The sequence below is a fragment of the Penicilliopsis zonata genome (assembly GCF_001890105.1).
Source record: "Penicilliopsis zonata CBS 506.65 unplaced genomic scaffold ASPZOscaffold_5, whole genome shotgun sequence".
Lineage (NCBI taxonomy): Eukaryota > Fungi > Ascomycota > Eurotiomycetes > Eurotiales > Aspergillaceae > Penicilliopsis > Penicilliopsis zonata.
In genome coordinates, this window is record NW_019208915.1 from 710975 (window position 1) to 721509 (window position 10535).

At 53.7% G+C, this 10535-nt stretch overlaps 4 protein-coding genes across 4 annotated transcripts; 3 read left to right on the top strand and 1 right to left on the bottom strand.

Moving 5' to 3' along the window:
* Nucleotides 1-22: 22 nt before the first annotated feature.
* ASPZODRAFT_63290 (hypothetical protein) lies at nucleotides 23-2616 on the bottom strand (the record flags this gene model as incomplete). Its single annotated transcript, XM_022729135.1, has 5 exons — nucleotides 23-178; nucleotides 251-380; nucleotides 444-1122; nucleotides 1182-1459; nucleotides 1556-2616. 5 exons carry the CDS (start codon nucleotides 2614-2616, stop codon nucleotides 23-25), a joined length of 2304 nt encoding a protein of 767 aa, XP_022582212.1.
* Nucleotides 2617-4274: 1658 nt separating this feature from the next.
* ASPZODRAFT_131258 (hypothetical protein) lies at nucleotides 4275-6308 on the top strand. The gene is made up of 8 exons (XM_022722712.1): nucleotides 4275-4757; nucleotides 4831-4840; nucleotides 4913-4936; nucleotides 4997-5141; nucleotides 5231-5542; nucleotides 5617-5744; nucleotides 5806-5847; nucleotides 5903-6308. The coding sequence occupies exons 1-8, from the start codon at nucleotides 4613-4615 to the stop codon at nucleotides 5988-5990; spliced, it is 894 nt and encodes a 297-aa protein (XP_022582213.1). The 5' UTR covers nucleotides 4275-4612; the 3' UTR covers nucleotides 5991-6308.
* A 275-nt stretch (nucleotides 6309-6583) lies between these two features.
* On the top strand, nucleotides 6584-9727 carry ASPZODRAFT_131260 (hypothetical protein). The gene is made up of 2 exons (XM_022722713.1): nucleotides 6584-7529; nucleotides 7593-9727. The coding sequence occupies exons 1-2, from the start codon at nucleotides 6831-6833 to the stop codon at nucleotides 9504-9506; spliced, it is 2613 nt and encodes an 870-aa protein (XP_022582214.1). The 5' UTR covers nucleotides 6584-6830; the 3' UTR covers nucleotides 9507-9727.
* A 132-nt stretch (nucleotides 9728-9859) lies between these two features.
* On the top strand, nucleotides 9860-10535 carry ASPZODRAFT_151162 (hypothetical protein; the record flags this gene model as incomplete). The annotated part of the gene is made up of 3 exons (XM_022725708.1): nucleotides 9860-10147; nucleotides 10234-10406; nucleotides 10469-10535. The coding sequence occupies 3 exons, from the start codon at nucleotides 9860-9862 to the stop codon at nucleotides 10533-10535; spliced, it is 528 nt and encodes a 175-aa protein (XP_022582215.1).

Below are 10535 nucleotides of genomic sequence, written 5' to 3' on the forward strand. Positions count from 1 at the left end.
CACACGACTACCTAAACTATCATCATGTAAAAGAAAATCCGGGCAAGGAGGGCATCCCAAAGATATTCCCGTCGGAAACCCAGCCGTCGAGCTCCATGTCTGTGCCTGCCGATCCCGGAGGAACGAAACAGGCGTTCTCGTGAGAGAGCTTGGGTGTGTCGTAGGCGTAATGCTGCGGCTGTTGCTGCTGCTGTTGTTGTTGCTGCTGCTGCTGTTGTTGTTGTTGTTGTTGCTGTTGCTGTTGCGATACCATTGGCGGGAGGGCCGGGTATCCTGTCGTCGGGTCTATGTTGTTGGCCGAGTCCATGGGCCACGTGGTGGGTGTGGACAGAGCAATGTTGCTTCCGCCATAGGAAGAAGATGACGGAATCGGGGAGGGTCTCATGTGATGGTTGTGGAAGGTTGATGGTATATTAGTGTGGACGTATCCTGCCGGGAAGGACAGGTTTATCCGCGATGAGGCTGAAGAGGATGGTCCCATTGGTTCGAAGGACAGGGGGCTCCGGATCCTTGCGGGGAGCGGGTTTTGCGGCGTTGGCGGACTGGTGGAGGAAGAAGGAGGAGCTACACTACCATTGCCATTGGCAAAGCTATTGAAGGCAGTGACTGGGTCGCGCTGGTGCTGTCTCTGAAACCGCTCGTACCAGTCCCGAGACTTGACGGCCACGATGTACCACCATCGGCTAGGGATCTTGTACTTGTGGCCATCGCTAGCTTCGGTGAGCCTCTTGCTCATCGCGTCCAGGTACATTTCAACGTTTACCGTCTGTGGACTGATCACCTCCCCGAGGGCGCCCGTCCGGACAGAGTAGTAGATCTTCAGCAGGGACGTGATCGCCTGGACGACTCGCGTGTACATGAGGTTGGGCAGTTTGCGCATCGTGTCCGTGTCACAGCCAAGAAAGGTGTCCATCATTTGTTGCGATGCATTCATGAACTTGGTCGTAATGTCCACGTGCATCGCGCTCAACGGCGCCGCGGGCTGGCGGTCCGTCTCTGCCTCGTCCGGCGGAGGCAGTGTGTAGAACTTGCGTTTCACCGCGTCGGGATCTCGATAGCCTTCCCCCGCCGCCAACTCGTACACCGCGAGGAGAGCATAATGATAACCTAATAGCATTGGTACTGCATCTCAAATTAGTTGCTGCTTCTTGTTCTTTCCAATTCCCCCCCTGCCCACTCACCGGTTAGCATGTCCGGAGGTAGATCCCTCTTCCAGGACTGCATTCGATTGTCAAACCACCTGAGCACCGCTTGTATTCTCGACTCAAATGCCATTACGGTGGAACTGGTATCATCGAGGCCAAACGACATCAATGTTTCGTCCGTGATCCGTTGCAACTCGAACCACCGGGCCATATGTCTGTCGATCGTCGTTGGGGAGCGCTCCAGATGTTTAACGCATTCGCCCATCCAATCGTTGAACAAGAGGAAGTTAGGTCGGCGGGTTCTCATGGCAACACTGATCCGAGGTCAGAAATGTGCAAAGGCTGGCTCTGGAGGGGTTTTTTTTTTTTTACGCAAAATGAAGGTAGGTAGGTATATTTGGCGAGCTTACGTTGATGCTAGGTGGTAACACCCTAGGATGGCTCTGGCCTGTTCGGCCATGTGTTCATCGAACTCCGTATCACTGTATGCTTTCTTCACCACCTTACGCTTCGAGGCCAGTCCGATCTCCAAAGCCATGGTCGAGGCAATATGTGTGTATTGGTAAAACTGCAGTCTCATTCCCGAATCAGCCGGAAAGTAGAACACCGTCATGACCAGCAGTGCCTGGACGAGCTCTAAGGACTTTTCGCCCTCGATGAAGAACTTTTCTGCATAAAGCCTGATCATCTCGCGGTTGAGAGTGCGCGCCAGCTCTCCATCGACAGCAATGGCTGCCGCGGCGATAACCGATAGGAAGAGGAGCGGTTTGGAGCGACGCAGCTGATAGGCAGTGGTACCCGGGGGTAGGACCACCAGGGGGAAAAAATGGGCCAATTCATTGCGAAAGAATTCGATGAGCTCGTCGGCACTGGTGATGGACAGGATCCCTTTGTCAATGACATCGTCTTCCTGGAGCGTCTCCTGGGCGTTCTCCGGCATACCCGCGTTGGCCGGGGGGACGGGGGGCAGTGGGATCCCTTCCAGGGTACTGGGAGCTGAGGGTGCAAACCCCGGCAAACAGTCGATATGGCGGATGGAACCCGTCGAGCTATTGGGGGCGTCTGCATTCCCTTCCGCCTCCGACTCCGGAACATTGGACAGTCTCTCCGGGGAATCGGTGGTGGTGGGATCATTGTCTAGCGAGTCGTCACGGACGCTGCTGCTGCTTTCCGGGCTGGTGGCGTCTTGAATGGGAAGTCGGCCCTTCAACAGTGATCGCATGACCCGCATCTCTTTCTCCAGCTGGGCGACCCGCGAGTCGGTGCGTCTGCGCGGACGGCGTTTCTGCGGGGCCAGAAAGATACAGGCGCGGCGGGCCTTGACGCATCTCTGGCACTGGGTGGCAGATGTTGGATCCGGTAGACACCGGACCTTGAGGCCTCTGCATGATTCACAGGATCGATTCAATTGGGCTGGCGGGGGCGGGGGCCCGGAGTCAGGGCCATGGAGTGCGTGCGGCGCGGCCGACATGATTTCCGCCGACTCCCTGGCCTGCGAAGGGGTAGGAGGGGTCGGGGTTTGGTTCGACGCCTGCAGACTTCTGACTAGGTAGGTAGGCGTGGAGACAGCGGTATCGAGCCTGCTCTTCATTCAACAGTGGGAGGCGCAGCAACGGTCACTAGGCAGCAGCTGCACAGCAAACACCTGTGGAAACAGCTTGCGGGGGTGGCAGATGGAAGAAGTCAGGGCTGGAGAAGAGATCCGCATCAGGAACCAATTCGTCGTGCAGAGGCATCCTCGAGAAACTGTTTCGCCGGTTTGCGTGGTCGAATTAGTGCCGGGTCGACGGCTTTACGAGTCTGGGTAGTAGTCATGTGAGGCAAGGGCTAAGCTGTTTTTGTATATGCCAAGAGGGGTTGATGAAGTATCAAGTACCTTGGATGGATTTTGGATGCACTTCAGACGAGGGAGGATTCAAAGCGACCGGCAGCTGTCTCCTGGAGGTCAGGATATGGTCACGAGATATAGAACTGGAAATATGCCTTGATCGGACCACTCTTCCCTAGTAGGGACCTGGTAGTACCTAACAGTGGGGGGGGTACACGCCCGAATACTCCGGAGGCATACTACGTAGTACGAAGTCAAGGTAGGGTCCCAGGTACCCTCCGTATCTCCCACCCAGGCGGGCGTTTAATTCGGCCCGCTATCAAATGCCCTCTGCGACCGCTCATGTTTGAACCAATGGGCCACCCGCCGTGGAGCTGATAGCAGATCGCTGTTGAGGCAGGCGGTAGTAAGGATTATGTCAGCAGGATAAAAGATTTGCCTTCTCCGTATTAGGTGGGGGGTTAGAATCCGATCCTTCCAGGAAACACGGAGGAACATTTATTCCGCACCGAGAGAAGGGTGGCGACCGTAAACCATGGACTGACTACCTACTCCGTATCAACTATCTAGATAACTACGGAGTAGTTAACTACTAACTACGGAGAATACGGAGAAACTATCCATGAACATACTACACACGAAGTAAGACAATTAAAGTTGGATGACGACGCCCTACCAGGCTTACCTATACCCAATCACAGCATCCAAATCAATGGAGAAGATTCCCATCGTTAAGCCTCGCCAATGTCGCCATCAATCTTGGCAACCAAGGCTGGCTGGTACGAATCTTACTGCCCGGTAACTGCCCGGTAACTATACAAAGCAGATACAGAGGCTGTAATCAATCAGAAATGGCGTCCGCCTCAGGCTTCCCGCTGGGCGGGAGTATCCTGGTAATACCAATACGCACCGCCGCCGCGGGAGAATGAAACGGGCTTATCCCAGATAGGGGACCCATGACGCGGCTCGTCGATGGCGACAACTTAGGCCAAGAGATACAATAGTTAGTAGGAGGAATAGGATCAGGATACTCTGCCACAGGACATTGGACACTGCCCCGCTAGGTAGATGCTACCTGTACTATATACGATACCGATAGACCACTAGACATTCCACTAGATCAGGATTACTCGTAAAACCTCCTCCATACAGGTGCTCAACTGCTGCGTCCGCATCGGCATTGCCACGCCCGCTAGATTTAGACCCGGACTTCGTAATCGAGCACGCGACAAATTAATAAAAGTCGTTCATTTCCCTGGGCGCCTGCACGAGGGGTTCCTTCCACTCAGGTGTCTACCTAGTAATTAGTTAACTTAGGTAGTTGGTTAGTTACTACTACCTTACTTACTACTAGGTACTACCTATTGTTATTGTCTCGACTCTCTTCTGACGGCCTTCCCTTCATCCTGTCTTTTCTTTGTTTCACTGTACATAACAATAGATACGATCCATCACACCCGGTCTGCCGCCGAGTCCAACCCGCTGACGACCACCGACGACCGCTGACGACCGCTGACGACCGCCGACGATCCCCTATCCATGCGGTCCGCCAGCGCTTAATTGAGCGTCCCATCTACCTCTTTCCTACCACCTTTTCCTTTTTTTTGTCACACAGACACACACACACAACACACACACCATGTGGCTGTCATGGTTATCGAGGTCATTAGTACTGCTCGTTGCGATCGCTCAAGTCCGCGCCGATGCAGACTTCATGAGCGTCCGGACAAGTCTGGCAAAGGATTATAGCGGGAAGGGTGGTGATCCGGGGGAAAAATATTTTCGTGAGCCTCTCTCTGTCTTTTTTTTTTTTCTTTCCTGGTGGTGATAACTCAGCTAACGACGATCGTGTTTTAGACGAATCTACGTATGTCGATCAGGAATCCTATCCCTTGGTTATGGTTGCGTGCTAATATTTTCTTCTTCTCGGGGTGATCAGATTCCACCATCATTATGACGGACGGTAGGAGACTTCTAGACAGCCCTGAAGCCCTTCGAAACATGGCTAACTCGTGTCAAAAAGATTCGCGTCGAACACACTGCCCGAGTCCGAGAGTGCCCCGTATCTTTCAGCGCTCATCCAAACGTACCTCTCGACAATGTCGGATATCGGCGCTGAGACATGGATCATGCATGGCACGCTGCTCGCGTGGTGGTGGAACCAAAAGGTTGAGATCCATGGATTTTTTTTGTTTTTTATTTATTTATTTTTTTTTGCCGCCACTTGGTGTTTAGGCGCTGACACTCGACTGGCTAGATTTTCCCATGGGACAGCGATCTTGACGTGCAGATATCCGAGCCGACCATCCATTTTCTGGCCGAATACTACAATATGACTGAACACCATTTCAACCTGCCGGGTGTCGAGGGTGGCCGCACATACCTACTGGAGATTAACCCGCACTATGTCGTGCGGACCACCGCCGACTGGCGGAATGTCATTGACGCGCGCTGGATAGACACTTCCTCCGGCCTGTTCATTGACATCACTGCAGTGCGCAAGGATGATGATCGGAGAAGGGCTGGGCGGAAGGGTGCCATGATGTGCAAAGATAAACACCGCTACGAGGTTTGTACAGCATTATAATCTATATATCTATACTGCTCGAACCAGCCAGCTGATGATGCTTTCGTTTTCTTCAGGAAAACGATATTTGGCCGCTGCGGGAAAGCCTCTTTGAGGGCGTGTCCGTCAAGATCCCTTACGAATACACGAAACTACTGCAAGAGGAATACGGCTCCAAATCCATGACCCAGACGTCTTTCGAGGGGTATGTCTCTCTCTCCTTCCTGTCTACCCAAGGAACCCCCCCAGCTGATGTGTCCTTACAGCCACAAATTTAATGAAGATACTAAGATCTGGGATCGCATCAGGTTAGTTCCCTGATCTTCTTTTGCCCAACAACCCACAGGCTAATACGATGAATAGAGGCAATAAACACCTGTCGAGACTGAGGGGCCGGAGCCTAGACGAGCTTCCATCACGCACCTCTCCCCTCGAACATAGACTGTCATGACCCTCTTTCCAACAACACCGTCACTCCGACCTCCCTTTTTGTACAGCTCATTGCCCCTGTTCATCCATGGGCGTTGGACATCCTTATCTTTCTTCTCTCTTTCCTCAGCGTGATCACTGCTCTATTTATCCTAATCATTGGTATCGGGTTCGTCGTCATGTCGGTTCGCACCGACCTCGAGCCTCTTGCATTGGCCAGGCGTTTTCGCATTGATCTGAAAAGAAGTTTCCGCACTTTTTTTCCCCATTTTCTCCTATTTTTTTTTCTCCTTTTGGTTCTCTAGCATATATATCATGCAATTTCTGTATTTTTCATGAGTTCTACTGACTTTCTCTTGGTTTTTATTCTGTGTTATACCTGTGTATATGATGCACTGTACAGAATAGACTACAAATATGAGACTTTCTGCAAGATCTATTCTAAAGTATCATGTAGTACAGACTAAATCATTAGAATACCTAGTATACTACAATCGACAGGGATATCCAAGTCAATTCTCTGGCCAAGGTGGATGATCTCATCGCATTAGTCATCAGGCTATCCAGGCCCTTTTCTCCGCGTCTCTCCCAATAATAGAAGCCGTCGATAGCCACGGTGGATAAGAGGAGGAAGCCTGGCCCCCACAACCACAGCATGAATTCTTTGAGTCAGAAGACTGAATTGCTGCTAGCAATGCGCTCTGGTGATCAGATTTCTTTCGACTGACTATTAAGAGACAGGAAAGACGAAGTACAGGGCAGAAGTCCAGGATCCGCTGTTTGAAGTCGGCGCTTTGATCTGCCTCAACAGCTCCATTCGGACCAATGCGGGGGGGCTAAAACCTGGCCTCCATCGCCCGTCATGTCGCAGCGCTCTTCAGTTTCGTCCTCTGCGACTTCAGCAGTAGTGAACCATCGAACGGGCTCGCTCGATGCCGCGACGCCCTCCCACGGATCTGCCGCTCCTCCTGTTCAGTCTCCCGTACTACAAAATTACTCCACGCAGCAGCAGCAGCAGCAGCAGCAGGAACCGACGACCCCGACTACAACTGCACAGCCGCCACAAAACAATCCCCATTCTCCCTCTGCGAGTCTCAATGCGCGGAGCTGTGTGACCTGCCGTCGACGCAAGGTTCGCTGCAACAAGCGGCATCCGTGCTCCAACTGTGTCAAGGCCGGTATTGAATGCATTTTCCCCGGCCCAGGCAGGGCTCCGAGGAAGTCGAAACGCCCCGCGGATGTTGAGCTGCTCTCGCGACTGCGACGTCTAGAGGGAGTGATCGAGCAGCTGAGTGGGAAGAATGGCGTCCCGGCAGACGCTGCGTCGACAAACGCCCTCGTCACACCGGCTACCCAGCAGGAACCCCCTGCCACCACCAGCAATGAGAGCGAGGAGGGAGTATCGGCGGAAACACTGAGAGCGTTGTGTACCAATGCAAGAAACGGGGATCCTAAGAAACCGGCACGGAGGGATATTGATAAGGAATTCGGTCGCTTGGTCATAGACGAGGGTCGGAGTCGGTATGTGAGCAACAGGCTGTGGGCGAGTCTAGGAGATGAGGTAAAGTCTTTTTTTTTCCCCTTTATTTCTTTAGTTATTGAACCAGCAAGCTTATATTTATAGATCGAAGAATTGCAGGATATTTTGGATCCGTCATCGTCCGATGAGGAGGACCATCCATCTCCCGACTCCAACTCTACCCACTCCTCCAACCACGACGGGTTCCTTTTCGGATTTTACTCGATCTCTCATTCCCTCCGCCGGTTCCATCCAGCGCCAATGACGATTATGTTGCTGTGGGATGTCTACAAAGAGAACGTGGCGCCATTGGTGCCGATTTTCCACCGGCCGACGGTCCAGAAGATGGTTTTTGAAGCCGCCCAGAACCTCGACACGTTGGACAAGCCTTCCGAAGCTCTCCTCTTTGCCATATACTTGACTGCCGTGGTCAGCCTGTCGCCGCAGCAGTGCCTGTCCCGCGTAGGACGCGAGCGCGAGGCGCTAGTCTCTCATTTCCGCTTTGCAAGCGAGCAGGCGCTGGCCAGAGGCAACCTACTCAACACCCAGAACCTGGTGCTGCTGCAGGCGGCAACTCTTTTTCTTGTAGGCGTCCGCCGTGAAGATGACACCCGGTTTGTCTGGACCATGACTGCGGTGATTCTACGTCTGGCCCAGGGCCTTGGGCTGCACCGTGACGGGACCAACTTCGGCCTGAAACCCTACGAAACCGAGATGCGCCGGCGATTGTGGTGGCACATCTCGCTACAGGATATACGCTCGTCAGAAGACCACGGCACCGACTCTCAGATCGACGAGCGGCTGCACGACACCAGACTCCCGCTCAACATCAACGACGAGGATCTCGACCCGGATGCTCTGGAACCCCCACCGGAACGCAAGAGCTGCACGGATCTCACGTTCTGCCTCATCCGCTGCGAAATCACGTCCGAGCTGCGTAGACTGAATTATGTGTGTCCCATCCGCAATCTTGTGGCCAATCCGACCGCGGAAGAGCGCGAACGGCAGATCCAAGCCCTCAACCATCGCATCGAGGATCGGTATATCAAATACTGCAACATGGATAGCCCGCTATCCTGGGTCTGTGCAACTGTCGCCCGCGTCATCGTCGCGAAGCTGTGGCTGGTGGTGCATCACCCGCTGACCCGGGTCGACCGCACCGCCAGCCTGACGTCCGTGACGAGGACAAGGATGCTCCTCACCTCCCTTGAGATCGTCGAGTTCTCGAATCTCCTCGAGAACCACCCCAACACGTCCAAGTGGGGGTGGCTCTTCCGCACCAACATGCAGTGGCACGCCGTCGCCTTCGTGCTGGCCGAGCTCTGCGTCCGGCCCGTCTGCCCCCTGACTGACCGGGCATGGGCGGCCGTTTCCATCGTCTTTATCGAGTGGGAGAAAAACGTCAAGCAGCGGCGCGGTATGCTTTGGCGGCCTTTATCACGTCTGATGAAACGAGCGGCCGCCTTTCGCGCCCAGCAACAGGAGGAGCTGCGAGCCGAGTACGGGCCTAACCCGGGAATCGAGCAAATATCCACCTTCATAGCGCCCAATACGGCAAATCCAAGTTTAACGGGAGCTTTGCCGTCTCCGTTTGTTCCTCAGATTTATATTCCCCAGCCACCACCGGAGCCAGAAGTACCTTCTTCTACTACTAATACCAATCCTACTACGGTGCTGCAGCAGCAGCAGCAGCAGCAACCCGGTATAGCAGGCCTAAATCCGAGCATTGATATTGATCTCACTGCAGATCCACTGACCATCCTGGATGGAATCTTCGCCGGATCACCCTGGCCGCCTTCTGCCAACGGCGGCATGTCCGCGGCGAACGCGTCTACTGCCTCTCAAGTAGCGCAACAGCCGGCCGCAGATCCAATGGACACCTCCATGTCGACTGAGTCTGCCGAGCCCCCTCTCGACTGGGAGCAGTGGGGGCAGGTCATGCGCGAATTCCAGCTCGACGTGGAACAGGCGCAGGCGGCACGGCCTACCGTCAATAATGTGTCTGACTGGTTTGTTTGATCTCGTATACCCTCTTTCTAGCGTTGCTGGGGCTATAGCAGGGATCTGGTGTCTTTCACTCTCAACTCACTCCAAAATTGAGTATCTAGCTGATAAGCTCAATCGAATATGTTGTAATATACTACATGGCCAGTTTTATAGAATTGGTGCTAGTTAGTTTACCACGTAACTAGTAACTAGTTAGTTAGGTAGTTTGGTTACGTATGTAATTCCTATCACGTGACAAAAAGACACACGACGTCAAGTAGCTAATAGCTATCCTCATCGACAATGCCATCACCAACACCCTCAATTGACCGACACATCGCCTCTCTCTAGCCACCGTTCTCCGAACCGAACCGCATCCCATCAGCATGCCCCGGCGAAACACACCCACCCCATCTTCCCCCTCGCCCGCGAGCCCGGCGGCCCCCATCGCCGCCTCCTCTCCCTCGACCTCGACGACCTCCCCGAGCGCTCCCCTCTCCTCCGGCCCGACCACACTCAAGGCCAACTCCTCCCCCGTCGAGATCGCCCAGCATGTATGGCACCAATACCTGGCGTCCACGCCGCAGCGTACTCTGCTCCTCGACGCGTTCATGTTCTTCCTTGTTCTAGTGGGGGGGGTGCAGTTCGTCTACTGCGTGCTGGCGGGGAACTACGTAAATCACCTTTTTTCTTTACACCCCTATCATTATTGTCTATGGTCATTTGTGATTGTGCCTGTCTTTCTAACTCTTGCCTGTAGCCCTTTAATGCTTTCCTGAGTGGCTTCTCCGCGGCAGTGGGCCAGTTCGTCCTTACCGCCAGCTTGCGCATGCAGACCAGCGCGGAAACAAAGGATTCCAAGCCCAACTCTAAGGGGAAGAATGTCAAGCTTGTTGCGGCTGAGGAGGGCGAGACGCCCATCTCGCATGAGAGGTAAATACTGTCTCCATATGTACAGAGAGAGAGAGAGAGAGTATGTTTGCTAACAAGTGTAGAGCGTTTGCGGATTACATCTTCGGAAGTCTGATCTTGCACTTCTTCTGCATCAACTTCATCAACTGA

What these genes read in the sequence shown, in the direction of transcription:
- ASPZODRAFT_131258 (XM_022722712.1), top strand. Translation starts at nt 4,613, where the DNA reads ATGTGGCTGTCATGGTTATCGAGGTCATTAGTACTGCTCGTTGCGATC. An exon ending in AAGATAAACACCGCTACGAG is followed by an intron (nt 5,543 to 5,616) that starts GTTTGTACAGCA and finishes CGTTTTCTTCAG; the next exon opens with GAAAACGATATTTGGCCGCT. An exon ending in AAGATCTGGGATCGCATCAG is followed by an intron (nt 5,848 to 5,902) that starts GTTAGTTCCCTG and finishes TACGATGAATAG; the next exon opens with AGGCAATAAACACCTGTCGA.
- ASPZODRAFT_131260 (XM_022722713.1), top strand. Translation starts at nt 6,831, where the DNA reads ATGTCGCAGCGCTCTTCAGTTTCGTCCTCTGCGACTTCAGCAGTAGTG. An exon ending in GGGCGAGTCTAGGAGATGAG is followed by an intron (nt 7,530 to 7,592) that starts GTAAAGTCTTTT and finishes TTATATTTATAG; the next exon opens with ATCGAAGAATTGCAGGATAT.